Source organism: Delphinapterus leucas, chromosome 2 (assembly GCF_059928025.1).
Source record: "Delphinapterus leucas isolate spDelLeu-1000000601 "Yukka" chromosome 2, BTC_Dleu_Yukka2, whole genome shotgun sequence".
NCBI classification, from domain to species: Eukaryota; Metazoa; Chordata; class Mammalia; order Artiodactyla; family Monodontidae; genus Delphinapterus; species Delphinapterus leucas.
This window is the reverse complement of record NC_143130.1, coordinates 131,636,234-131,664,159: the sequence shown is the minus strand read 5'-3', so window position 1 is coordinate 131,664,159 and position 27,926 is coordinate 131,636,234. Positions and strand designations below refer to the sequence as shown.

Sequence of the window (27,926 nt, the reverse complement as noted above, 5' to 3'; positions counted from 1 at the left end):
GCGCAGTGGTTAAGAATCTGCCTGCCATTGCAGGGGACACAGGTTCGATCCCTGATCCAGGAAGATCCCACATGCCGCGGAGCAACTAAGCCCGTGAGCTGAAACCACTGAAGCCCACGCACCTGGAGCCCGTGCTCCGCAACAAGAGAAGCCACCGCAATGAGAAGCATGAGCACCGCAACGAAATGTGACCCCCACTCGCTGCATCTAGAGAAAGCCTGTGTGCAGCAATGAAGACCCAACACAGCCAAAAGAAAAAAAAAGTGGAGCACTTTCCTACTTAAAAAAAATGGCTCTCCATTTGGTAGTGGTAGCAATATCTGGCTGACTTCAGTGTCATCCTCATACCCAGAGTACCAGGGAACATTATTTCTGTTCCATAGTAGAATGTATATAACATACCAATACACAGTGCTTTTTCCATGGGGAGGAGGGCAATAAGTAAATCTTTTGGAATTTCATACAAAATTATTGTTCCTCTTGGGAAGACATTTTTGGTATGCTACCTCTTACACGGGGTTGGGGTTCTGGGCATGAGCCTCCCATATGGGTTATAGGGCAAATCATCTATCTGAGTGCCTGCTCCAATTTCTTTCCAGCAGGTGGACTGTTAAGAGGACCAGAGTTAGCTACAGCAACGGACCGTGAAAGTGAGTGACAACAACATTTATTGTTTCCTGTGGCATTGCTTTGGTTTGCTACTGACTGGCAGCACTTGTAGCTTTAAATAAATGGAGGAAGTAGGAGAGAGTAAATGGGAGAAAAGTTAAGTCCTTCTTGAAAATGTTTTTCAGTGAGAATTTTTTTTTTTTTTTTTTTGCGGTACGCGGGCCTCTCACTGTTGTGGCCTCTCCCGTTGCGGAGCACAGGCTCCGGACGTGCAGGCTCAGCGGCCATGGCTCACATGCCTAGCCGCTCCGCGGCATGTGGGATCTTCCCGGACCAGGGCACGAACCCGTGTCCCCTGCATCGGCAGGCGGACTCTCAACCACTGCGCCACCAAGGAAGCCCTGAGAGAATATTAGTGGTAAAATTTTTACTGCCTTTTAAATTTTGAGATGTGCTTGGGTCATTCAACTTATCTCCTTAAAGCCATTCTAAATTCTAAAAAGACAAGTAAAATTACAGTGAGGTATAACCTCACACTGGTCAGAATGGCCATCACCAAAAAGTCTACAAATAACAAATGCAGGAGAGGGTGTGGAGAAATAGGAACCCTCCTACACTGTTGGTGGGAATGTAAATTGGTGCAGCCACTATGGAGAACAGTATGGAGGTTCCTTAAAAAACTAAAAATAGAGCTACTATATGATCCAGCAACCCTACTCCTGGGCATATATCCAGAGAAAACCATAATTCGAAAAGATACATGCACCCCAATGTTCAATGCAGCACTATTTACAATAGCCAAGAGATGGAAGCAACCTAAATGTCCACCAACAGAAAAATGGATAAAGAAGATGTCGTATATATACACAATGGAATGTTAGCCATAAAAAAGAATGAAATAATGCCATTTGCAGCAACATGGATGGACCTAGAGATTATCACACTAAGTGAAGTAAGCCAAACAGAGAAAGACAAATATCATATGATACCGCTTATATGTGGAATCTAAAAGAAAAACAAAAAAGACACAAATGAACTTACTTCCAAAACAGAAAGAGGCAGAGACAGAAAACAAACTTATGGTTACTAAAGGGGAAAGGGTGTGGGGGGAGGGATAAATTGGAAGACTGGGATTAACATATACACATTACTATGTATAAAATAGATAACCTACAAGGACCTACTGTATAGCACAGGGAACTGTACTCAGTATTATGTAATAATGTATAAGGGAAAATAATCTTAAAAAGAATATATATATGTGTGTGTGTGTGTGTGTGTGTGTGTATAACTGAATCGCCGTGCTGGACAACTGAAACTTATACGACATTGTAAATGAACTATACTTCAATAAAAAATTTTAAAAATAAATTCTAAAGACAAGTAAAATTACTATCAAATTCTTAGTATGATAGCATGTTAATTTTAACTCAAATTTATGATTGAGTTTTTGTTATATACCCATAGGCCCTCTCTCTCATGGTATCAGTGTGTTTAATACTTCTATTTTTCAACACTTGAAGCATGTGTTTCTAATGAGGTTGGAGTTTTTCATTTAAAAAAACAGCTTTTAATTAATGTTTTGAATAAGTACAACATTCATATAGTTGAAAATTCAAAAGTCATAAAAAAGTACACAGTGGCAAGTCTCCCTCTCTCCTCTAGCCCCCCAGTTCTTATCCCTGAGGCAACAAAACTTATCAATACCTTGTGCAGCCTTGCAGAAATATTTATATATAATAAAATACTGTCTCCATTTTTTTTTACACAAGTGGTAGCATACTCTGCATACTGTATTATACATCCTGCTCTTTTCGCTTTGTGGTGTATCTTGGAGAATGTTCAAGCGGCCTGAACACAGTGGCCTGGTTCTTTTTAAATGACTTTATAGGTTCCATTCTCTGGATTTATTATTTGTTGAACCAGTCCCTTATTCCTACTGATGATTATTTAAATTGTTTATTGCTAGGGTGTTTTTTTGTTGTTTTGCTGTAACAAACAATACCGTAATGAATAATACTGTGCGAAGTCATTTCACATATGAGCAAGTACACCTATAGGACATATTCTTAGAATTTATCGGGTCAAAGTGTATGTGCCTTTGCATCTTGGATGTTGTCAAGTTGCCCTTGATGGAGATTGAACCAATTTACCAATCTCACCAATAATCTATCAGAGTACTGGTTTCCCCATATTCTCACCAACATAGTATATAATCAAACTTTCTGATCTGTGCTATTCTAATAGGTGAAAAATGATAACAGTATTATTTAAATTTGCGATTTTTGTAATATGAGGTTGCGCATCTTCAATATGTTTGAGACATTTATATTTCCTTTTCATATCCTTTATCTTTTTTTTCTTATTAAGTTTTAGTCTTATTAATTTGCAGGAATTCCTTTAGATGTTAGGGAGATTAACTGTGTAGGAAATGAGTTGCGAATATTTTTTCCAGTTTGTTATTTGCCTTTTGGCTTAGCTTGTGGTGTTTTTCTTTGGTATACATTTTAAAAAATAGAATTTATCAATCTACCTTTTATATCATAGTAGAAAGGTCTTTGTACTCCAAAGTTATAAACAGATTATTTTATGGTTTTATTTTTTACATTTAAATATTTGACACATCTTGGCTTTAGCCTAGTGTAGAGTATACAGTATTGATCCAACATGTTTTTCTAGGTGGCCCATTTGTCTGGTTGGGAAACTTTTTACTGGTGTCACTCTTGGATTATCTTCCACATGCACGTGGATCACATTTCTGTTTGCCTAGCCCACAGATCACAACTCAGATGCCTATAGAGACTAGGCAGGTTACATAAAAGGGTGAAGAGTGCCAGCAGGGGAGTATAGCCAACTGGAAACCGGATGGCATATTTTTCTAAAGAGGCAGCCACTACCCCACTGCCTGCTGATTATTCCCTTGCAGGAAGCATCAGGGCCCAGTGTTGCCAGATCTTTGTCAAGAGAAGCTGAAAATCCAGATTTTTATATGAAATCTCTTAATTTTAAAATATTAACAACAGTTTAAAATTTTTAAATATAGCTTTGGTTAAACAAAATGTGTCTTCAGACCTGATTTGACCCAGAGAAGGCTTCTAACCTCCTTAGCCAAGAATGAAACTTCCCATTAACAACTTTACTCTCCTACAAGAAAATACAATCACAGTCCAGTAGTTTGACAGCCTAGCAGTTTATAGCTGGAGTTCAGGAAGAGAGAGAAAAGTAAAGACACTCTATATAAGCCAAGATCTTTGCCCTCACTGATGGAAAGATTGGAGAGATACAAGCATTTCCCTATCTTACCTTTATCCCAAGTATTGTACATGGGAATGTGGGTGTGGCCATTTATTATATATATATATATATATATATATATATATATTTTTTTTAAGTATGCGGGCCTCTCACCGCTGTGGCCTCTCCCGCTGCGGAGCACAGGCTCCGGACGCGCAGGCCCAGCAGCCACGGCTCATGGGCCCAGCCGCTCCGCGGCACGCAGGATCCTCCCGGACTGGGGCACGAACCCGCGTCCCCTGCATTGGCAGGCGGACCCTCAACCACTGCGCCACCAGGGAAGCCCTAGAGATATTTTTTTAATTGAAGTATTTCTGATTTACAATATTAGTTTCAGGTGTACAACACAATGATTCAATATTTTTTATATATTATGCTCCACTTAAACTTATTACAAAACACTGGCTATATTTCCCCGTGCTGTACAATATATCCTGGTTGCTTATCTATTAGAAAAGATTCTTGATTCAGTGGATACTTGGATTAGAAAAATGGTTGAGTGGATACTAAATTTTCCAACTCTGCCATTATGATTTTGCCAAAATGACAAAATGGTGCTTGTTATAAGGTAGGATAATTGCTCTGCTACTGACCTGGAACTGAAGCGTGCCACAGACTTTTTTTTTTTGGCAACCTGTTCTTCCTTTCCCTTCCTCACTGCTAGTGGCTGGGAACAATGTACTGTAATTCATGTATGTTCTCAGCGTCTTTAGTGGGATGAAATTTATGTTAATGATAAAGTTTCCAGAGTCTTCAACTCAGGAAAGCTTAAGGTCTGGGGATCTTTTTTGGGCTGCTAATGAGTATGGCTGGCCCCAAGGGCAGATCCGGGTTTTGTGGCGCCTGACACCTCCACACCGCCACAGTTTGGAGGCCACCATTAAGAAAACAATGCAAAAATATGGGAAGTTTTACCAAAACGGTATGAAATTTTTGTGAACACATAGGGGCTCATGCAAGTGAAAGACCTTTAAGTTCAAACTTGATTAACGTTGCCATCTGCCTTTTTTGGCCCTACTGTGTGCTAAGGGCTTCCCACTCCTCACTTCCTTCAGTCCCCACAGCACCACGCTATGAAATTGTTACATATACAGAATAGCCATGTAAACACAAATACATTAAATATCTTGTCCAGCCGCAAAGCCCCTTTCTCTACAAATCCCTATACTGCTTCCCATGACGGGAGTCCTGGGACTCGAGGAGTGGCATCGAGTCAGGATTGTCTCGGGAAGATCGAGAGGAGGGAGAGTGTATGTAAAACGCAGTCAGTGAGTTGCGGAGTCTGTCTGGAACGTGCACCCTGCAAGCGCCCAGGAGACGCGCACTCCTGCGAGGAGGCCTCCGCTCCCAGCCAGCCCCTTTGCCTTCTCCGCGGCGCGCATGCTCCTTGCGGGGCTGCTCCAGCTACACGGGATAATGAGCGCGGGGCGGAGGGGGCTGGCCGAGCCGCGCTTGCTGGGACCCGGAGCTTGGCGGCGGCCCTGGGGCGCTGTGCGCGGCTGCTGAAGGGGCGGCGGCGGCGGTGGTGGTGGCCAACGCTGTGCGCACCAGTGTGGCTCTCTCGCCCGACGCGCGCGCCCGGTCTGCCCCCAGGGCCCTCTGGAGGTGACTCGGGTGGGCCGGGCAGGGCGGCGTTGCCGGTTGGGAGGGCGGAGATGAGGCGATGAGGAGACAAGCCGCCGCCGCCGCCGCCGCCGCTCTCTGCTTGCCGCGGCCGTAGCGGGAGTCCGAGGAGGGGAGAGGCCAGCTGTACCCCTGCCGGGTTGCGAACCCAGACAAAGGAGGAGGAGCCGCCCGAGAAGCGGGCCAGCGCCGCCGGGAAAGGAGGCCACCGCTTCGGTCGCAGCCGGGGGCCGTCCGGGTTCACGGGCCGCCGCGCTTCCTCTGCGGACTCTGCACTAGGCGAGGCCGCGGGGCCGAGGAAGCCGCCCCCGGAGCCCCCGCCCGCCCGCCGGCGCCGCCTCCGAGCCGCCTCGGCCGTAGCCGCGGCCCGGGCAGGAGGAGGCGGTGGCGGCCGGCGAGGCGAGGCGGCCCGCGCCCTGTCTGTCAGGCCACCGGCCCGGCCCGTTTCGGCCCGCGGGCCGCCCCCGATGCGGAGGCGCTGCCGCCGGGGCCATGCAGCAGGCGCCGCAGCCGTACGAGTTCTTCAGCGAAGAGAACAGTCCGAAATGGCGGGGACTGTTGGTCTCGGCCCTGCGGAAGGTCAGTGCTGGTGCCCGTGCGGCCGCGGGGCCCCCAGGGAGGTGCCGGGGCAGAGGCGGGAGGCAGGCGGGCGGGGCGCGCGGGCCGCGGCCCCTCGGACGCTCTTACGGGGAGCTACACGCCCTCCCCGCGCTCGGGGCCCGCAGGCCCCCCACTTTCTCTCCGGCCGGCGATGGGGGCGCGTGATTGCCTGCTGCGTCCAAAAGGACGTTTTCTCAAGTTCTTGCTTGGACCCGGAAGGAAGGTTTTGTTATGATCATAAAACTGGATTTCACGTTGCAGTCATTTCGTCAGGCGACTTCCGCCGTTGACCAATTTGTTGTCCTCAGGCTGGATTCGGGCAAGAGAAAGTCCCGCTGGTATTTAGACAGTTTCTAAAACAAAAGCACATTTCTAGCCTGTGTAATTACTTTTAATTAAGTTCCTTGGGGCTGTTCCCTTAGTCGATTTGCTCGTGAAGGGTGTCCACTCACCTAAGAGGTGGTGACTTTTCTTTTTGTAAGATGGATGTGTTTCTCGAGAAATGTCAGTGAGCCATGATACTGCTTTGAACAATTCTTGAGGTCAACTTAAAGTGCCTCCTCCCTTCCTGCAAAAGGCGTCCCCCCTGTTTACGAGAGATTTCCCTTGTAGAATTCGGTCAGTTTCTTCACTGAGTGCACTTTGAATCATTTTAAGGGGACGAAAAAGGAGCAGCTCATAAAAATGAATCTTTTAAGTTTGGGTGCATCACTAGGGTGCATCTCTCCTGTAGATGGTGTCAGTTTTCGTCTGCATTTAGGTAATAATCATACTATCATTTTTGTAATAAAACCTTTTGTAAGGTCAAGACATTTAAAGAGTGTAAATGGGTGCAGGAGAAGATACCATACCTACTGAGCGTGGGTTTTCCTTGCCAGTGATTCAAACTTAGTCCCTTCTACCTTTTGTGGAAAATAACCAAGAATAAATTTTAAAATAATAAAGAAAGAATAAACATTAATTTAAAAGGCTGCCCTTGGAAAATAAATCTTCATACGTTAAATTTCTACAAGTGAAAGGAAGTAGTATATTAAATTAAAAACATTTTCCTCATTCAGAGTTTTAGATTTGCCATTATTTTCATAATTCTTACGAAGAGATACTGCCTTCCTTGGGCCAAACACCAGCTAGTATCTTTTTAAAGAATTTGGTGGAGGTGGCTAGGAGCAGCTAGACAGTTATCATTTCACAGATATATTAGGTGTTAAAAGTATTAAATTGACCTTCCTTTTGTGGGCAGCCCGATTCTATAAGTAGAGGGAAAGAAATGGAAAGTGTGCTGAGTGGTGATAATGAAAAGCAAAGGGGGAAATGCTTAGATAGTAATTAAATCTTCCACCACATAGAAAGAAGTGTGAGTACGGTTATCAGGTAGGCCTGTATTGTTGGCCGTGTGAAGTAGGTCTCCACCTACTAGTGTTTTCTGGTAGCAAATAGAATTTGAGTATGTGTTGCATAACTTATTCAGTAGGTAGCTTTGACCCTAATAATCCGTCATGCACAAATACAGATTTATATCTTCAGGTTAGCCTGGAAACAAAGCCAGCATTAGCATCCAATCCTAGTCCATTGCTTTGAGTCTGGTATTTTGCATTTATGTGTTGTGCTTGTTTTCTTGGAACTCAGATGCCTTATAGATCTCTATTTTCTTATTCCACAGTTCTTGTACATCCTTTGCTTATGGAATAAATACAGCAAAGAAAATCTGGTCTTTTGAGGTGAATTCAAGAAGCAGTTTCTATTTAACTTATTAATTTACTGTTATTCTAGAATTGAGGTATATTCCTATGGAAGACATTTTTTATGTTTTTGGAAAGTTTTTGGTGTTCATAATTCAGATTATGTTCAGTTTTGTGGTATTTGTGGTATTGCAACATGTAGGTTTGTAGTGCTTGCTAAGAGTTTTAGTTCTTAAAGAGCTCAAGGTTCACTCTTTGAAGGATGAGTTAAATTCTGGTCTATACTTGCCACCCTTGTCTTTGTACACTGAGAATTCCTACCACTTATGGGGAGGCTCTGTCTTCACATTTAAGGCATCTAGAATTTGGTTTCCTTCTACCAGCTGACCAGATTGTTACAAAGACTGCTAGGATTAATAGTAGATGCAGCAATAGTATTAGACTACTAAGATTTTTCTCCTCCAGTTGGTGTTGCCATCAAACATGTGTACGCTAGCTTCATTTAACATTTATTGAACACATTTTAGGTACTTGGCACCAAGCTGGACCCTAAGAATACAAACATGAATAAAAGTAAAGGCCTTGCTCTAAAGGTGTTTACCACCTAGACTGAAAATTATAAACTTTGAGGTTTTGGTTTATGTAAATGAGATAGCAGTTATGAGCTCAAGGTTTTGTAAGGAATATCTCTGTGTTTGAAAAGAACAAGGTTGTTTAATTAACTCTGTGAGGTTAGTTCACTTGGGCATCTTGATGGAACCTCCAAAACTGTTAAAATATAATTTTCAGAAAGGTAAAGTCACAACTCTCATACCAATGTGAACGAACATGTATCAGTAATTTTGATTCAACTTACTACTTAATGAGGGAACTCATGAGATCTTAGAACCACTTCAAATGAAAATTGGAGGAGGTAGGTATTTATAGGCAACTTAATAAAAGAATATTAAAGTAAGATTTTGGGGTTGGACACAAAATTTGTTAATGTCCTACAAGAACATAAGCAGTAAATTTGGGATTGTCTTTCCTGCTGATTAGGTTTTGCATCTGTACCAGACAAAAATCTCTAAGTTAATCTGATCAATTTGTAAAATAGCCCAGTCAGTAGAAAGTAATCAAAGATTCAAGCATAGCACTGTACTGAAGAACACCTAGTTATCTCTTTTGCTTATTTTCAAGTTTTGGCTGATTTTTCTGGAAACCAAAAAATACATATATTTGACCAAGTTACTATTACTGACTGAAAACGCAAGGGATTTTTTTAAACCAACATTAAATATTCATTTCACTATGTAGAAGAAACACGAGCATTGAGAAATAGATTTAAGAAAAAATAATTTTGGAAATAGAAATGTGTTGTTCTTTAACTTTTTGTTTTGTTGTGCTGCTGTTCTTTAACTGTTAAAACAGAACTTCACCTAGGACATTTAAGTACATACAGAACTACAAAGGGTAAAGTAGAGCTAAATGACACTGCTAATGGATAATACATGCATTGTTAACATTACTGCTAAATTATGTATCTTTCCTAAAAGAGCCAGAGACATAAATGCCTTCATCACTATTCCCTGAGAAGATTGAAGCTATCATATTACTCGGAGGAAAAAAGAGTGTGGGATATATTTGTAAATGCAGCTTATTACCTGTGTCTTTGAAATGCCTGTGGTACTTTGTGCATGTGCTATTCGATTGTATGCTGAGAAAAATCAGTGTAGGCATTCTATATATGGAAAACATGCCTTAAAATCATTTTAGCAGGTTTTTTAGTCCCTGGTATTTCCATGGTAGATGCCTTTTCTGTAAGGCCTTATTCACCAGGCTAGCCAAGGAAGAGAAGATGTCTGTCGTCTTATTATCTGTAGTTACAAATGTCACAGAGAGCTAGAAAGAATTGGTAGAGTTACCTTGTTCCTGAGTCTAATTTCATTCAGGTTAAATATCGATCTCCCACCTCAACCATTATAGTTTGCTCTTAGATATCTGTTAAAATTCAAGAGGTGTGAATGTTTGAGTTAATTAATAGCAGTCTGTGGCAGGGGGGGAAGAAGGTTGAGGGTTTTGATTCAGAAATGCTTTTGTGAAATCTGAAAGAGTCTAGTGTTTATGCCTTTGTACTAATATCTCTTGGAACTATTTTAGAAGATTGTGCTGGATCTTTCCTGGGGCCCAGAAGAAAAGCCTGGGGGTCCTTTGAGAAAATGAAATTGGTGTTACTGACATAAGAAGGTCAAGGAAGGCTTCTTTAAGGAAGTAACATTCATGCTGAGCTCTGGAGGATATATTCAAATATTTATTGAGTGCCTCCTGTGTGCCAGGTGCTATTCTTGATACTGAGGTTGTAGCAAGGCCTTGGTGTCATGAAGCTTCCATTCTAAATAGCTGTGGCAGAGAGGCCTGGGAGAGACAGACAGTAAAGAAGTTAATTATCTGAAAGATCAATAGGAATTAACAAAACAAAGAAAGGGGAGAAAGGATTTGAGCCCTAGGGAAAGGTAGGAACATGACTTGATTTAAAGAACCAAGACCAAGTGAAAAGGAGATGAGGACTTCCCTGGTGGCACAGTGGTTAAGAATCCGCCTGCCAATGCTAGGGGACATGGGTTCGAGTCCTGGTCTGGGAAGATCACACATGCTGCGGAGCACCTAAGCCTGTGTGCCACAACTACCAAGCCTTTGCCCTAGAGTCTGCAAGCCACAGCTACTGAGCCTGTGTGCCACAACTACTGAAGCCCGTGCACCTAGAACCCATGCTCCACGACAAGAGAAGCCACTACAGTGAGAAGCCTGCGCACCACACCAAGCCCGCGTGCGGCAACGAAGACCCAACACAGCCAAAAGTAAATAAATAAATTTATTTTTTTTTTAAAAAGGAGATGAGCTAGTTGAGAGACTCTAGTGTAGACCCAGGTTAAGGTCTTTACCTGTGAATAGGAAGGCCTATAGGGTTATTTATGTGACAAATTAATTAGATGAACTTGATCAAACTTGCTTCTTTGAAAAGATCACTCCAACTAAAAGGAATAGGAGAAACTATGATTTTTGTGATATGAGGCCTGTTCTGGATTTCCTAAAGCCACTGAATATAATAGTAGAACTCTAGGGAGTCATTTGGAATTATTCCAAACTAATAATGACCCAAACTGACCCAAGGGGTTCAGCCAGAACTGGATGAGCGTTAGGAATGCGTTTTAGCTTGCTGCATTTAGCTTCGTCTCAGCCATGATTTAGTAGTCTTCTTCTGTTTTCAGTTTAATTTTGGTATGGTATATTTGGAGCAATAATATTCCATTAAAGTGTTTTATGCTGAGTATCCAAAGCATTACTTGTGTTACCACTTGACATAAATCAAGTGTATATCTTTTTATTAACCATGGCCTTTCTTTCAAGGGAGCAGTAGTTCGATTATATCCTCTGTTAGCCTGCATATTTGAATCAGGAAGGAATTTTAATGGAAGTAATGGATTTAGCATTGTCTCATGGAGTCATGTTAAAAATTAACAACCTAAAATTCTTTTCTTTTTTTACATAAGAACATATAGTAAGTAGAAAGCTTTTGAAATGTGTAAAGTGTTATACACTTTACATTTTAATGTGTAAGTAACACAATGAAAATAACATCAAGATCTAGATATGAGCACTACTATGATCTCCTCCAAGTAAAGTTTTCATTACCCCAGGTTTCTTCATCAAGACACTTTATAAACTCAAATACTACTTCTTACTTACATAGCACTTTGTAATTTTTTCTTTTTTCTTTTTTTTTTTTGCCGTACGCGGGCCTCTCACTGTTGTGGCCTCTCCCGTTGCGGAGCACAGGCTCCGGACGCGCAGGCTCAGTGGCCATGGCTCACGGGCCCAGCCACTCCACGGCATATGGGATCCTCCTGGACAGGGGCACGAACCCGTGTCCCCTGCATCAGCAGGCGGACTCTCAACCACTGCGCCACCAGGGAAGCCCCTGGTAATTTTTTCTTAATTGACCCATTAGCAGCATTTAATAGTTTATCTCTTCCTCCTTTTTGAAATCTTTTCCTCATTTGGCTTCCAGGACACCAAACGCTGCTGGTTTTCTCCCTCTCTGACTACTCCTCCTAGTTCTTCTCCTTTGTTGATCTCCTCATCTTCCCATCTACACCATCCTGACCTCCCTGGAGCTTAGTCTTTGGACTCCTGTTTCTATTTACAGTAGATTTCTTGGAGATCCCACCCAGCCTCATTGCTTCACATTTCATCTCTATCTGATGGTTTCCAATTTATAATTCTGGCTCAGGTGTCTCTCCTGAGTTTGGATATCCAGTTTCTTTCTTAACACTTCCACAAAGATGTGTGATAGGCATCTCAACTAATACTGAGCTCTTTCTCTTCCCCTGAAAACTTGCTCCTTTTGTAACATTTCCAACATTAGTAAATGGCTACTCCATCATTCTAGTTGCTCAAAATATTGAGTTATTCTTGAATCCTGTCTTTCTTTTATAACCCATATCTAATCTGTCAGCAAATCCTTTTAGCTCTACTTCACACTATAGCAATATTCAGTCACCATTTCTCACTCTTCCACTTCTACCACCTGGGAACACTCTGGGAGTATCAAAGTAGCCTCTTAACTGGTCTCCTCTCTTCTACCCTTGCCCCATTCAGTCTTTTCTCAACACAATAGAGATAAGTGGGATCATGTCACTCCTTTGCTCAAACCTTGTTCGGTGCTTCTCAGAATAAAAGTCGAAGTCCTCCCAGTGGCCTGCTAGGCCCTCTGCAGTCCGGTATTTCCCCCGCTTCTCCTTTTACCTCACTGACCTCATTTACTACTGACCTTTTTTTGCTCTACTCGTGCACCACACTGGCTTCCTCGTACCTCCAACACATAGACATGTTCTAGTCTCAGGGCTTTTGTATTGTACTTGGAGTTTCTTCTGCCTAGAACAACCTTCCTGCAGATAAAAACATGAGTGGCCCTTTTACCTCCTGTAAGTCTTCAGACAAACATCATCTTCTTGAAGAGGCCTTCTCTTGCAGCCTATCTGCACCTCCTGCTTCCTGGACATTCATATGTAAATGTTCACAGCATGTCCCAATCCAAGCTTATTATCATCTTCCCTAAACTTAACGTCTCCAGTATAAATGATACAGTACTTAGTTCTCAAGCCAGAAACCTAGGAACCTAGGCATCATCTGTTCCTTCCCTCTCACACCAGGGTCATGTCTAATCAACACCGAGTCTTGATTCGTTCTCTTAAAAGGAGTTTTCTAACTTTTTTGCTATGTATCCTAAAAGAATTTTGAAAAATTTGTACATTTTTATGTTGACATCTAAAAATTTTCATCTTTAAGTTTAGTTTCAGAAGATATAGTTTTATATGTTTTCTAAATACTGATGGTTTAAAATAAAATAGTCCCATTAGTCTTTTAAATGTACCCAATATACACTACCAAATGTAGAATGGATCGCCAGTGGGAAGCAGCTGCATAGCACAGGGAGATCAGCTCTGTGCTTTGTGACCAGCTAGAGAGGTGGGATAGGGAGGGTGAGAGGGAGACACAAGAGGGAGGAGATATGGGGATATATGTATACTTATAGCTAATTCATTTTGTTATAAAGCAGAAACTAACACACCATTGTAAAGCAATTTTACTCCAATAAAGATGTTAAAAAAATAAAAGGGTAAGATAATTTTTAAAAAATGTACCCAATGAAATACACACGTTCATCCTTTTAAAATACACATGACAAAGTGCTTTTTTAATGGTTGGAAATTTACATTGTTCTCTTTTCTCTGTGAACTTTTCATTCTAGTTTCCCCACGTAATTATATTCTAATATAATATTTATTTTATGTTTAAAAGTCTTTGATCCCTCCTTTGTATTTATACTTCTTTGCAACAACAAAAATGTCTATATACTGAATTTTAAAAAATTTCCCCAATGACCATAAAGCTTTAAAACTTCCTTTTGGGTTGAGTTATTAGTAGTCCATACTTGATCAAAAGAACATAAATGTCATGAATTTTGAAAAATAATAATCATAAAGCACCTGACTTGAAAAATGACTTGTTACCTGATCTTTAGAGTTATTCACTTTTTCATTTTCTAGATTTTCTAGGACTTGTCAAATGACTGATTATTATTACTGCTACTTTTTCACTTTTTTAATTTAGAAGTACCCTGTTTAGTCCAATATATCCAAGAAAGATTGGGAAAATAAAAATAGTATTAACTTCAATATACCTTAGCCATGACAATATTTACTCATAAGATGTATTTTACTTTATCACACTTTTTTTTGTTTTTGTTTGTTTGTTTTTTGCGGTACGCGGGCCTCTCACCGCTGTGGCCTCTCCCGTTGTGGAGCACAGGCTCCGGATGCGCAGGCTCAGCGGCCATGGCTCATGGGCCCAGCCGCTCCGCGGCATGTGGGATCTTCCCAGACCGGGGAATGAACCTGTGTCCCCTGCATCGGCAGGCGGACTCTCAACCACTGTGCCACCAGGGAAGCCCTACCTTATCACACTTTTTAAATACATTTTCATTGAATCCTTGGAGCTGTAGATCTAGCTTATTGTATTAACTTTCTGTTGCTGCATAACAAATTATCAAAAACTTGGTGGCTTAACACAACACACATTTATTATCTCACAGTTACTCTAAGTTAGAAGTCCAGACATGGCTTAGCTGGATTCTCTGCTTTGGGTCCCATGGGCTGAAATCAAGGTTTTGGCTTGGGCTGCAGACTCATCTGAGGCTCGGGGTCTTCTCCCAAGGTTATGTGGTTCTTAGCAGAATTCATTTCCTTTCAGTTGCCTGTCTGAGCCCCTCAGCTCCCAGAGGCTGCTGCCATTCCTTGCCATATGACCCTCCCTATAATATGTCAGTTTGCTTCTTCAAATCCAGCAGAACTGCATCTGCTGCTGTCACTTGTCTCACACTTCTAGACCCTCTTTTGAAGGACTCACCTGATTTAGGTCTGGCCCACCCAGGGTAATCTCCCTTTTGATTAACTCAAGATCAACTGATTACAGACCTTAGTCACCTTTGCCATATACGGTAATATTATCATAGGAGTGATATCTCATCCTATTCACAGGTCCTGCCCACATTCAAGGGGAGAGGAGTGTACAGGGCATGTATACCAGGGGTGGGAATCTTGGAAGCCAGCCACCTTAGAATTCTGCCTACCACACTCACTCATTTTATGGAAAATATCCCCCCATAACCTAATTGGTAAAGTCAATTTAGTTGTCAAGCCAACCAGCCTATTGTATTTATCTTGTTCAGACAAAGTCTAACTTAATTTTTCAATTCAAATGAATGTGTTAATAATACATGTCACATGCCAACCATCTCACTTCTGAATTCAAATTGTAAGATAGAAAGATAGATAAGGTGTGAAAACTTGCTTTGAATTTTTTCTCCTGAATGAAATAAGGTGATGTTGCCTGTATTTAGTTTTGTTTGTTTGTTTGTTTATGGCTGCTCTGTGCAGCACGCGGGATCTTAGTTCCCTGACCAGGGATCAAACCCATACCCCCTGCAGTGGAAGTGTGGGGCCTTAACCACTGGACCGCCAGGGAAGTCTTATTTAGTACTTTTTAAATATGCTTTCTTTTCTTTGTTCTCATGAGCTTTCCCCCGCATTATAGTGTATTTTTTGACAGTAGGCTAGGGGATAGAAGAAGCAAGGTTAAATGAAAAATATTTATCATTGTCTCCTTGTTTTGTGTCATAGAATTTATTTATTTATTTATTGCACTGCAGAGCAATGCACCATAATGAGATTCAGAATAAGTAGGAGATCTGCCTTTCTTCAGTTAAGTGGGAGGAGGGCAGTTGTGGAGATGTGGGAAAGGAGAACCTCCTTTATTTACTCCTTGAGTGCAAGTACCTTGCCGGCAGATCTTCTTTAAGAAAGAGTGCATATAGTAGTTTTGGTAGTACGCTGAAGGACATGGGCATTTGGCCCAGGGAGTCTTAAACTTTGACTGAATACTTAGTAATAGTGATCTATTCCCCAGGTCACAGGAAAAAAAGCCGCTATTAATTTTTTTCAGTTTTATTTTTTTCTCTTAAGTTTTTCTTAGGTCTGTGGTATGTGATGCAGTTTATTTGCTAATGAGTAGTGCAAGATTGTAAAGTAAATGAACAAGAGATATAGAGGTTTTACAGGGAGAACTGCTTATGATACTTTTTTTTACTTACAAACATGTGCCTATAGTTTTAAGTTTTATAGTCATTTTTATTAACATTCTTCTTGCTTACTATGATGAAGTGTAAGTATCTTAACACTTCATATTCTTCTAAGAGCACTGTGACTTCCAAATGCTCTGCCACTGGAACAAGTTGGGAACCATTGATCTAGCCTGTACTTTCTTGGCCTGATTGTATGGGAAGGTACTTACAGTTCATTTGCCATTTCATTCCAATCAAGGAAAATTTTAATGACAAAACTTTCAGTTTCAGCTAATAGTCTTTCCTGTGTTTTGACTGTTTTATGGTAAGCCCTTACCTAATATTAAGCTAAATAGGATGAGATTCCTGGCCTGTACTTTCTGTATTTTAAATAAACCCACCTTGGGGACTTCCCTGGTGGCACAGTGGTTAAGAATCGGCCTGCCAGTGCAGGGGACACAGGTTCGATCCCTAGTCCGGGAAGATCCCACATGCCGCGGAGCAACTAAGCCCATGCGCCACAACTACTGAGCCTGCGCTCTAGAGCCTGCAAGCCACAACTACTGAGCCCATGTGCCAACTACTGAAGCCCGCACACCTAGAGCCTGTGCTCTGCAACAAGAGAAGTCACTGCACCGAGAAGCCCGCACACCGCAACAAAGAGTAGTCCCTGCTCGCTGCAACTAGAGAAAGCCCGCGCGCAGCAAGGAAGACCCAACGCAGCCAAAAGTAAATCAATCAATCAATCAATCAATCAATCCACCTTGAAAACCTGTCAAGAAAGCACCTAATTAAGAACACTAAATCTAAGTGGGAAGTGAATATTAATGGACAGTGGGAATAGAGGAACATACAGTGGGAATCCCCTCATTTATAATGTTATATGGGATAACTGAGTCTTCAGGTACATATCCAATGAAATAAAACCAAAGTTAATGGAGTTCTTAATTTTTCCCAGTCTCTGAATTTCAGCAAGTTCAGGGAATCTGTTTGCTACCATGAATTTATTTAGCAGCTGTTTACTGAGTGCTTGCTTTATGCAAAGCATGGTGCTAAATTACCTTTGTGTTAGGAATAAAGGAGTGGGGAAATAGGAAGAGACCAAAAACATAAGAAATAGTTCCTGACCTTAGTTTATAGTGTACAACTGTGGTTTCAATTCTTGATTATACACCCTGATCAGAAAAATGCTACCTCAGAATATTGATTTTTATATTATTTTAAATAACTTATTTGAGAATTAACATACAATAAACTGCACATATTTAAAGTGTACAGTTTGATAAGTTTTTATGTATGTATACTTAAGTGAAACATTCATAATAAAGATAGTATAGCCTTCAGCCCATAGATTTCCTCTTGACTCTCTATAATTCTCCCTCCCATCCCTCCTGACCTCTAATCCACAAGCAATCACTGATTTGCTTCCTATAACTATAGATTGCTTTTTCTAGAGTTTTTTGGTAATGGAACCACACAGTATATATTGTTATTTTTGCCTGGCTTCTTTCACTCAACATAATTATTTTGAGATCCATCCATGTTGTTGCATACATCAATAGTTCATTCCTTTTTATTGTTCAGTAGCATTCCATTGTGTGGATATACCACTTTTTTTTTTTTAAGATTTATTATTTATTTATTTATTTAATTTATTTTTGGCCGCGTCCAGTCTTAGTTGCAGCATGCAGGATCTTCGTTGAGGCGTGCAGGATCTTTTGTTGCGGTGTGCAGGCTCTTCGTTGTGGTGCATGGCCTTCTCTCTAGTTGTGACGTGTGGGTTTTCTCTTCTCTAGTTGTGTCACACAGGCTCCAGGGCGCGTGGGCTCTGTAGTTTGTGGCACGAGGGCTCTAGTTGAGGCGCTCGAGCTCAGTAGTTGTGGCACGCAATCGAACCCACATCCCCTGCATTAAGGCGGATTCTTTACCCCTGGACCACCAGGGAAGTCCCCACTTTTTTTTTTTTTAATCCATTCACTTGTTGATGTACATTTGGTTTTCATATCTTGGCTGTTAAAAATAAAGCTGTAAACGTGTATACAAGTCTTTGTATGGGCATATAGTTCCTTTTCTCTTGGGTAATTATCAACGAGTGACTGGATCAGGTAGTAGGTGTGTTTAACTTTTTAAGTAACTGTCACACTGTTTTCTATTTGAACTGTTGTACAGTTTTACATTCCCACCAGCAACATATGAGAATTCCAGTTCTTCCTGCCAGCACTTGGTATTTAAATTTATTTCTAGCCATCATAATTAGGGTATTATAATGGTATCTTGTTTTAATTTGCATTTCCCTGATGATTAATGATGTCAAGCATCTCTCCTGTCCTTATTTGCCATCCATATATCTTCTTTGGTGAACTGTTTGTTCAGATCCCTTGCCCTTTTTTGTTAAGTTGTTTGATTTCTTATTGTTGAGTTTTGAGGGTTCTTTATGTATCTAACTATAAATCCTTTATATACAAAGATTTTCTTTCAGTCTGTAGTTTTTTATTCTCTTAATATTACCTCTTTAAAAATAGCAATAAATCTTTATTGGGATTTTTTTAACAAAATAATTTTAAAACAAAAAACCCCACATGTAGACAAGAAAGTAAATAAAGTTAATTGGCATTATTATATATATATATACATCCAAGGATCAAAACAAATTCTGGGTTAACATTGCATAATCCAGTAAAATGTTTTGAACCATCAATGTTCAGGGTAACTGTATTTAATACTATCAATAATGATACCTTATCTTTGAATACTATAAAATAGTTTATGGATTATAAACTATATAGTTTAGGTTTTCATTCTTCCCATGAATCCATATGCCACATGTATACTAGTCCTAAAATGTATTGATGTTGTCACTATTAGTCCAAAATATCCATCATCCCAAATTAACCAGGTTACAATTATCTGATCTCCAGAATTTTTATGGTGAGATGTGCTAGAACCCATATATGACAACTTCATTTTTCGAAACTAACCTAATTCTAAATTCTGTTTAATCTTCAACTTACTCATTTCTTCTCATTTTCTATATATACATTAAATACTATAGCAACTTCACCTTAGAAAGTATAGTCAATACATTAATACACATTTAGTCAATAATTTCTGACAGAGTTATAGCTTATTTACCAAGAAAAAGTGCTAATTTTTGTTTTAAAATTTAGTTCAAGTACTGTCATAGTAGTGTTATTTAATTGAGAATGATGGCTTCAACTTAGAGCGTTCAATGTACACATTAATATAGTTTAAAATTAAAGAATTAAATTATTCCTATGGAGAAAATCTCAGTTCTTGAAAGACCAAAATATATTGTTTTATTACTATAAAATGTTATTAGTTCATTGTCTGATTCGCTGATTATATTCAATTCACTCTTAATATTATCTTTTGAAGAGCAAAAGTTTAAAATTTTTAAAACTTTGCATGAACGAGCAAAAAAATCATTTGTCTGTATTTGTGTTTTTATTTCTGGATTCTCTGTTGCATTGGTCTTTTTTCCTATCTTTTAAAAATTTATTTATTTTATTATTTATTTATTTGGCTGTGCAGCATGCAGGATCTTAGTTCCCTGACTAAGAATCGAACCTACGCCCCCTGCAGTGGAAGGGCAAAGTCCTAACCACTGGACTGGCAGGGAAGTCCCTTTTTTCCTATCTTTACATCAATACCACACTATTTGGATTATTGTAGCTTTATAAAAAATCTTGGTATCAGGTAGTTTTAGCCTTCCGACTTTGTTCTTTTTCAGAGTTGTTTTGGTTATTTTAAGACCTTTGTATAGCCATAGGAATTTTAAAATTAGCCTGTCAATTTCTACCAAAAAAAAAAAAATCCTGGAATTTTGATAGGGATTGTGTTGAATTTATAGATTATTTGAGGGAAATTGACATCTTAACAGTATTGAGTCTTTAAACCCATACAGTTTAAATTTTCATTTATTTAGGTTTTTAAAAATTTCTATGAGCAATATTTTATAGTAGTATATCTTTAGGATGAAATTTGCTGCTTTTTCTTTTTAAATTGAATTTTAACTCTTACAACAAACAAAACTAACAGTATTCTTAATTGGTGTTTGAGGCACTTGCATCCTTGCAGAAATCTTAGCAGTGGAATAAAGAATTTGACATAAGTAAATACACAGACTGTGTATCCAGAGGGATTTATTTCTACATTGTACCAGAAACTCAAATGACAGTTGATTGAACAAGTGCACTAGCAAGATTTTTTTATTTGATTGTGAGTATGGGGGACTGAAAAAATATATATATTAGGAAATAGCATTTCCAGAATTTGTCAAACCTAGTATTTATCAATTTAAAAAATAAAGTTTAATGCTTTTATATGTGTCTATGCATGAATATATAGTATTATGACTATTCTGTTTACAGTGTGTGTATAAGGAAGTACCTTCTGGCAATTTGAAAATACGGTGTAACTAAAATACAGGTCTGACTTGTTAATCTGCTGTTAAAGATTGAAAATTATTTTAATTGCTCTTTTTCTGACCAGTCTTTCAGAAAAATCTGAAAAATGAGTTTGTTCTGATGTGGTAATTTTATGTTGATTGTCTCTCAGGGTGCTGAGGTAGTAAGTACTGTGAAAGTACAAAATATGGTTATCTTTCATTGTCATCTTGATGTCCTTATTAGTATTTATGTCTGGGATTTTTTATTTTTGCGGTACGCGGGCCTCTCACTGTTGCTGCCTCTCCCATTGCGGGGCACAGGCTCCGGACGCGCAGGCCCAGCGGCCATGGCTCACGGGCCCAGCCGCTCCGCGGCATGTGGGATCCTCCCGGACCGGGGCACGCACCCGTGTCCCCTGCATCGGCAGGCAGACTCTCAACCACTGCGCCACCAGGGAAGCCCTATGGCTGGGATTTTAACACTGTATATTTGTTTTTATGACTTTTCATATTTGCAGTTTAACAAGTTTAGTATAAGAAACTCAGATGCTCAGTATTAAGGTTGCTTTGTAGGTTATTTACTAAAATCATAATCATAGAAAAAAATCCATTAGACATTATCTTAATTCTCATGCACAGTCATTTTTACTGATTAGGGCCCTTGGCTTTTATGGAAGGATGTTATAACAAACAGCTTTATGAACTCCAAGCTGAACTTCCAATATAAATGTTTATTTTATATTTTTAAAAATGTCTGTTGATCTAATAGAAGTACATGGTAGGATGTAATTAAGTTTCCTCTTATTATATGAAAGAAGTGCAGGTTGTAAGAGGAAAGATTTATTTCTCCCAAATCTATTTGGAATTTCTAAAGAAATATAAAGCCAGGTTTTTTGGTTGTTAGTCCTATATGAATTTCTAATTGCCTTATTTAAACTCTTCTTATCCAGACTTCTTGAAAAAGTAGTTTTTAATTATTGTCTCCAGTTTCATGTGTCCTTCCTCTTTCTCACTTCCCCACTTACCATGTTTCCTTGTAAATTTCTTTGTATTTTATCAAAATTATTCACGGAAAAAAAAAAGATAAATAGCTCTATAAGGCTTGTTACGAAAAAGAGCATTACCTCCTCACTATTGACAACATTTTTTGCTTCCTAGAAGCAGTCCCTTTAATTTTTCAAAATGATTCATTTCAGTATTCTGTGTCTCTAAGGAAAAAAAGTGCTTCTATTGCTACTTATGACTTTTCTGTTTTGGGCATTATCTGTTGATTTCCTACTCTGGAAGGTAAGGATTTAATATTCTTCAATACACATATACATTCCCCCTCCAACCACATATACTTCCTGTCTCTCCTCCCACCCCATGGTTATATCTTAATTTTGGTTGGATCAGTATTCAGAGTTTATAGTATTATGACCATAAATAATGACCATGTACTATACTATATGTTATTTATAGTTAAACCACTTTTTCCTTACTACCTAACCTTTTACTGAAGTTAATAATTGTCTTGTTTTCTTGTTTGTGTATTTTCTGTGTATTTATTAATTTAAGCTCAAACTCTCTACCAGTTGTTTAAATATCCTCTCAAGAGTTTTAGATCCATCAGGTACTCTGATAATTTCATCTTCTTGAGATAGATTCTCTTAGAGCCTTCTGATCTGCTCTAATCAGACTGGTGACCTTTATGCCTGTTGTACAGCTCTCATCTTATAATTTTCCCTTACTTCATCCTGGGCATTCCTTTGGCTTTTCTTCTGTATTGGTTCCTTTGTTTTTTTTTTCAGAACTGTCACCACTGTAGTTCTTTTTTTTTAAAATAGATCTTTATTGGAGTATAATTGCTTCACAATACCGTGTTAGTTTCTGTTGCACAACAAAGCAATATGCATATGCATACACATGTCCCCATGTCCCCTCCCTCTTGAGCCTCCCTCCCGTCCTCCCTATCCCACCCTTCTAGGTCATCGCAAAGCACTAAACCGATCTCCCTGTGCTGTGCTGCTGCTTCCCACCAGCCAACTATTGTACATTCAGTAGTGTATATATGTCGATGCTACTCTCACTTCGCCCCAGCTTCGTGCTCACCCCCATGTCATCAAGTCCGTTCTCTATGTCTGCCTCTTTATTCCTGCCCTGCAACTAGGTTCATCAGTACCATTTTTTTTTTTTAAGATTCCATATATATGTGTCAGCATATGGTATTTTTTCTCTTTCTGACTTACTTCACTCTGTATGACAGACTCTAGGTCCATCCACCTCACTACAAATACCTCAGTTTCATTTCTTTTTATGGCTGAGTAATATTACATTTTATATATGTGCCACATCTTCCTTATCGATTCATCTGTAGATGGACACTTAGGTTGCTTCCACGTCCTGGCTATTGTAAATAGTGCTGCAGTGAACATTGTGGTGCATGTCTCTTTGAATTATGGTTTTCTCAGGGTATATGCCCAGTAGTGGGATTGCTGGGTCATATGGTAGTTCTATTTTTAGTTTTTTAAGGAACCTCCATACTGTTTTCCATAGTGGTTATATCAATTTACATTCCCACCAACAGGTAGGAGAGTTCCCTTTTCAACACACCCTTTCCAGCATTTATTGTTTCTAGCTTTTTTGATAATGGCCATTCTGACAGGTGTGAGGTGATACCTCATTGCAGTTTTGATTTGCATTTCTCTAATAATTAGTGATGTTGAGCATCTTTTCATGTGCCTCTTGGCCATATGTGTGTCTTCCTTGGTGAAATGTCTGTTTAGGTCTTCTGCCCATTTTTTAACTGGATTGTTCGGTTTTTTTGATATTGAGCTCCATGAGCTGTATGTATATTTTGGAGATTACTCCTTTGTCTGTTTCATTTGCAAATATTTTCTCCCATTCTGATGGTTGTCTTTTTGTCTTGTTTATGGTTTTCTTTGCTGTGCAAAAGCTTTTAAGTTTAATTAAGTCCCATTTGTTTTTATTTCTGTTACTCTAGGAGGTGGATCAAAAAAGATCTTGCTGTGATTTATGTCAAAGAATGTTTTTCCTATGTTTTCCTCTAAAAGTTTTATAGTGTTTGGTCTTACATTTAAGTCTTTAATCCATTTTGAGTTTATTTTTGTGTATGGTATTAGGTAGTGTTCTAATTTCATTCTTCTACATGTAGCTCTCCAGTTTTCCCAGCACCACTTATTGAAGAGGCTGTCTTTTCTCCATTGTATGTTCTTGCCTCCTTTGTCGTAAATTAGGTGCCCATATGTGCGTGGGTTTATCTCTGGGCATTCTGTCCTGTACCATTGATCTATATTTTTGTTTTTGTGCCAGTACCATACTGTCTTGATTACTGTAGCTTTGTGGTATAGTTTGAAGTTGGGGTGCCTGATTCCTCCAACTCTGTTTTTCTTTCTCAAGATTGCTTTGGCTAGCTGGGGTCTTTTGTGTTTCCATACGAATTGTAAGATTTCTTTGTTCTAATTCTGTGAAGAATGCCATTGGTAGTTTGATAGGGATTGCATTGAATCTGTAGATTGCTTTGGGTAGTATAGTCATTTTCACAATATTGATTCTTCCAATCTAAGAACATGATATATTTCTCTATTTGTTTGTGTCATCTTTGATTCCTTTCATCAGTGTTTTATAGTTTTCTGAGTACAAGTCTTTTGCCTCCTGAGGCAGGTTTATTCCTAGGTATTTTATTCTTTTTGTTGCAGTGGTAAATGGGAGTGTTTCCTTAATTTCTCTTTCTGATTTTTCATTGTTGGTGTATAGGAATACCAGAGATTTCTGTGCATTAGTTTTGTATCCTGCAACCTTAACCAAATTCACTTAATACTTCTAGTAGTTTTCTGGTGGCATCTTTAGGATTTTCTATATATAGTATCATGTCATCAGCAAATAGTGATGATTTTATTTCTTCTTTTCCAATTTTATTCCTTCTCAATTCCTTCCAATTTGTAGGCTTTCTCTAGTTGGGACGAGCAGGGGCTACTCTTTGTTGTGATGTGCGGGCTTCTCATTGTGGCATTGGCAGGCAGACTCTCAACCACTGCGCCACCAGGGAAGCCCAGCAGGTGGATTCTTAACCACTGCACCACGAGTGAAGTCCACCAATAATGTTTTTTATGAGCCTTCTTGTACATGTCTTCTGGTAAACGTTTGTGCTTATTGCTCTAGAGCAGTGCTGTCCAGTTGGAATATAATATTAACCACATATGTAATTTAAACTTTTCTCATAACCACATTAAATATATAAGAAGACACAGATGAAATTGTTTTAAATAACATATTTAACCCAATAAATCTAATCATTTCAGCATATAGTCAACATAAAAATTATTGAGATATTTGACATTTTTTGTGTGTGCTAGATCTTTGATGTCTGGTATACATTTTACTCTTATAGCCCATCTCCAGTTCAGTAGAACTACATTTCATGTGCTCAGTAGCCACATGAGGCTAGTGTCTACTGTATTGGACTGTAGAGTTTTAAAGGATATAAAATATTGAGTAGTAGAATTACTGGATCATAGGGTATGCCTATCTTGAACTTTAGTAGTTGATGGCAAAGTTTTCCAAAGAGATAGAGCCATTTTGCACGCCATTGGCAGTGTGTGAGAGTTCCCATTTTTCTACATAGTCAACAACATTTGGTATTATCACACTTTGGGTAGTAATTTTTGTGTTCTGTTTAGTAAATCCTTTTCTGTCCTGAGGTCATGAAGATAATTATCTTGTTTTATATTATCAGAACTTTATTAGGTCTATTTATTTAATAGGTCTAAAATCAACTAAAATTGATTTTTGTATCGAGTGTGAATAGGAGTTGATTTCATTCTTCTCCATATGGATATCCAGTTGTTCACTATTCATCGACTTGCCCCAGTGTCCCTCAACAATCCTCCCCCTGCCCATAATGCCACCTTTGTTGTACATCAAGGGTCTGTATATCTGTGGGCTTGTTTCTGTACTCTCTGTTCTTTTCATCTGTTTGTCTATCATTATATCAGTATCACATTATTAAATACTGTAGCTTTGTAATAAATTCCAATAATAATTGGAGCAAGCACTTACATTTCTTTAAGAGTATATGACTGATTTCTTAGCTTTTTGTATTTCTATATAAGTTTCGAAATTATCTTTTCAATTTTAACCAAACATACTGTTTGGTTTTGACTGTGATTTTATTAATTCCATGGATCAGTTGGAGGAGAATTGATATATTTACAATATTAAGTCTGATAATTCATGAACATGGTATTTTATTTCATTTATTTAGATCTTTAATTTTTCTCATAGTCTGGTTTTTCTCCCTAGGAGTCTTGTACTTCTTATCTAAGATTTATTCCAAGATACATGTTATAATGTTTATTCTATTGTAAGTGATATTATTTTAAAATTTTATTTTCTAACTTTGTTGCTGTTACACAGAAATAACATTTTATTTTTATGATTTGAAATAATTTATGTGTACCATATTTTTATTTTCCTTCATGGGTGTATTAGTCTGGGATCTTTAGAGAAACAGAAATACACACACACACACACACACACACACACACACACACTCTTACAGAGGCAGAGAAGTGCAGATCTGCAGTCAGTAAGCTGGAGACCCAGGAGAACTGATGGTGTAATTCTAGTCCAAGTTCTAGTCCAAAAGCAAAAGAAGACCAAAAACCTGTCAGGCAGAGAGAGAGAATTCTTTCTTACCCAGCCTTTTCTTCTATTCAGGCCTTCAGTGGATTGCATGAGGTCCACCCACTCTGGGTAGTGCAATCTGCTTTACTCAGTCTACCAGTTCAAATGTTAATCTCATCCACAAACACCCTCAGAGACACCCTCAGGAATAATATTTAACCAAATATCTGGGTACCCGGTGGCCCAGAAGTTGACACATCAAATTAACTATCACAGTGGGCAATCAAATCATCTGCAGATTTGTTTCTTCTTTTCTGATTCTTATACTTTCATTTTTCTTGCTGTACTTCACTGACCAGGACCTCCAGTACAATGTGGAATAGAAATCATAATAGCTAGTATCTTTGCCTTTTTCCTAATCTCAGAAGGAAAGCTTTCAGTGTTTTACCATTAACTATGGTGTTTCTTGTAGATTTTTGTAGATATCTTTTACCAATTTCAGGAAGTTCATTAAGAGATTTGATTATGAATGAATATTCAAAATTTTATGTGCTTTTTCTACATCTGTTTAAGATCATGTTATTTTTCTCTCTTATTTAATCTGTTAACATGGTGAATTACTTTGCTTGATTTTCCAACATTAAGCCAACTTAACATTCCTAGGATAAATCCAGCTTGGTCATGTTGTATAATTTTTTTAATATATTACAGAATTAAGTTAGCTAATAGTTTATTTAGGCTTTTGTTTCTACGTTCATGAGTGAAAACGAGCTGTACTTTTCATCTTTTTGAGTTTTTATATCAAGGCTAGCCTCAAAATAACTTGAGAAGTCTACTTATTCTTTTACTTTTTTTCAAGAAATTTTGCTTGAGATTGTTGCATTTCTTCCTTGAATGTTTGATGAGTTTGTCAGTGAAGCCATCTAAGGCCATGCAATGAGCTATAAAAGCAAGTCTTAACATATTTCAAAAAAAATTGAAATCATAGAAAGTATGTTTTCTGACCACAATGTGATTATTCTAGAAATTGATAAAAAAGATAATGTGAAAAAAAAGCCCTGTATTTAGAAATTAAGACGTATACTTAAAGTATTTAAGTATACTTAAATTCTAAAAGTTAAAGAAGATACCATAATGGAAATTAGAAGTTATTTTGAAATGGATGACTGCAAAAATACTCCATATAAAAATCTGTGGGTTTTTTACAAAAGTAGTTCTTAGACAAAATATACATATTGCAAAAGAAGAAAGGTTGAAAATAAGTATCTATCCCAAGAAGTCAGAAAAAAAGAATAAATAGCAGAAGAAAAAATGAAGATGAAACATATAAATGAAATATAAAACAAACATAAAATGGAGAGCATCAACAAAGCCAAAAGTTGGTTCTTGAAAAGATTAATAATAAGTTGATAAACCCCAGAGAGACTGATCAAGAAAAGAATGGACACACTAATAACTGATATTAATGAAAGAAAAGAATTCACTGAAGTTTCTATGAACTTAAAAATGCAAGAGGCTATAATGAACAATTTTATGCTAAATTTTGAGAATTTAGATGAAGTGGTCAACTTAATGCTGTTTTCTTTGTGGGAAGATTTTTAACTACCGCATCAGTTTTCCAAAATAACTATGAGACTTTTTAAATTTTTTTCTTATTATGTCAGTGGCATTGATATCCTCCTAATACCATGCATTAGAGCAATACTTTTCTCTTAATCATTCTTTCAGCAGATATTTACATGACACCTACTATAACGCTAGGCACTATTTTTTACCTTCTTTTTCCTCATATTCAGTTTGACTGGATTATTTTTTAGGACAGATTACTAGATTCTAATTTTAAGAAATTTAACAACAGGGACTTCCCTGGCAGTCCAGTGGTTAAGACTCCGTGCTTCCACTGCAGGGGGTGCAGGTTTGATCCCTG

General features: G+C 38.6%; 1 protein-coding gene across 2 annotated transcripts in view; it reads left to right on the top strand.

The window, feature by feature from the left end:
- Nucleotides 1-5,372: 5,372 nt before the first annotated feature.
- SOS2 (SOS Ras/Rho guanine nucleotide exchange factor 2) overlaps nucleotides 5,373-27,926 on the top strand; it is a 99,577-nt gene continuing 77,023 nt past the window's right edge. Inside the window, exon 1 of one of the 2 annotated variants that reach the window (XM_022570623.3) lies at nucleotides 5,373-6,105. In XM_022570623.3, coding sequence (XP_022426331.1) covers nucleotides 6,019-6,105 — 87 coding nt within the window. In that variant the 5' untranslated portion in view covers nucleotides 5,373-6,018. Of the gene's footprint in view, nucleotides 6,106-6,887; nucleotides 10,643-27,926 lie in introns of those variants that run through there. The other variant, XM_089906097.1, reaches the window with a different exon arrangement.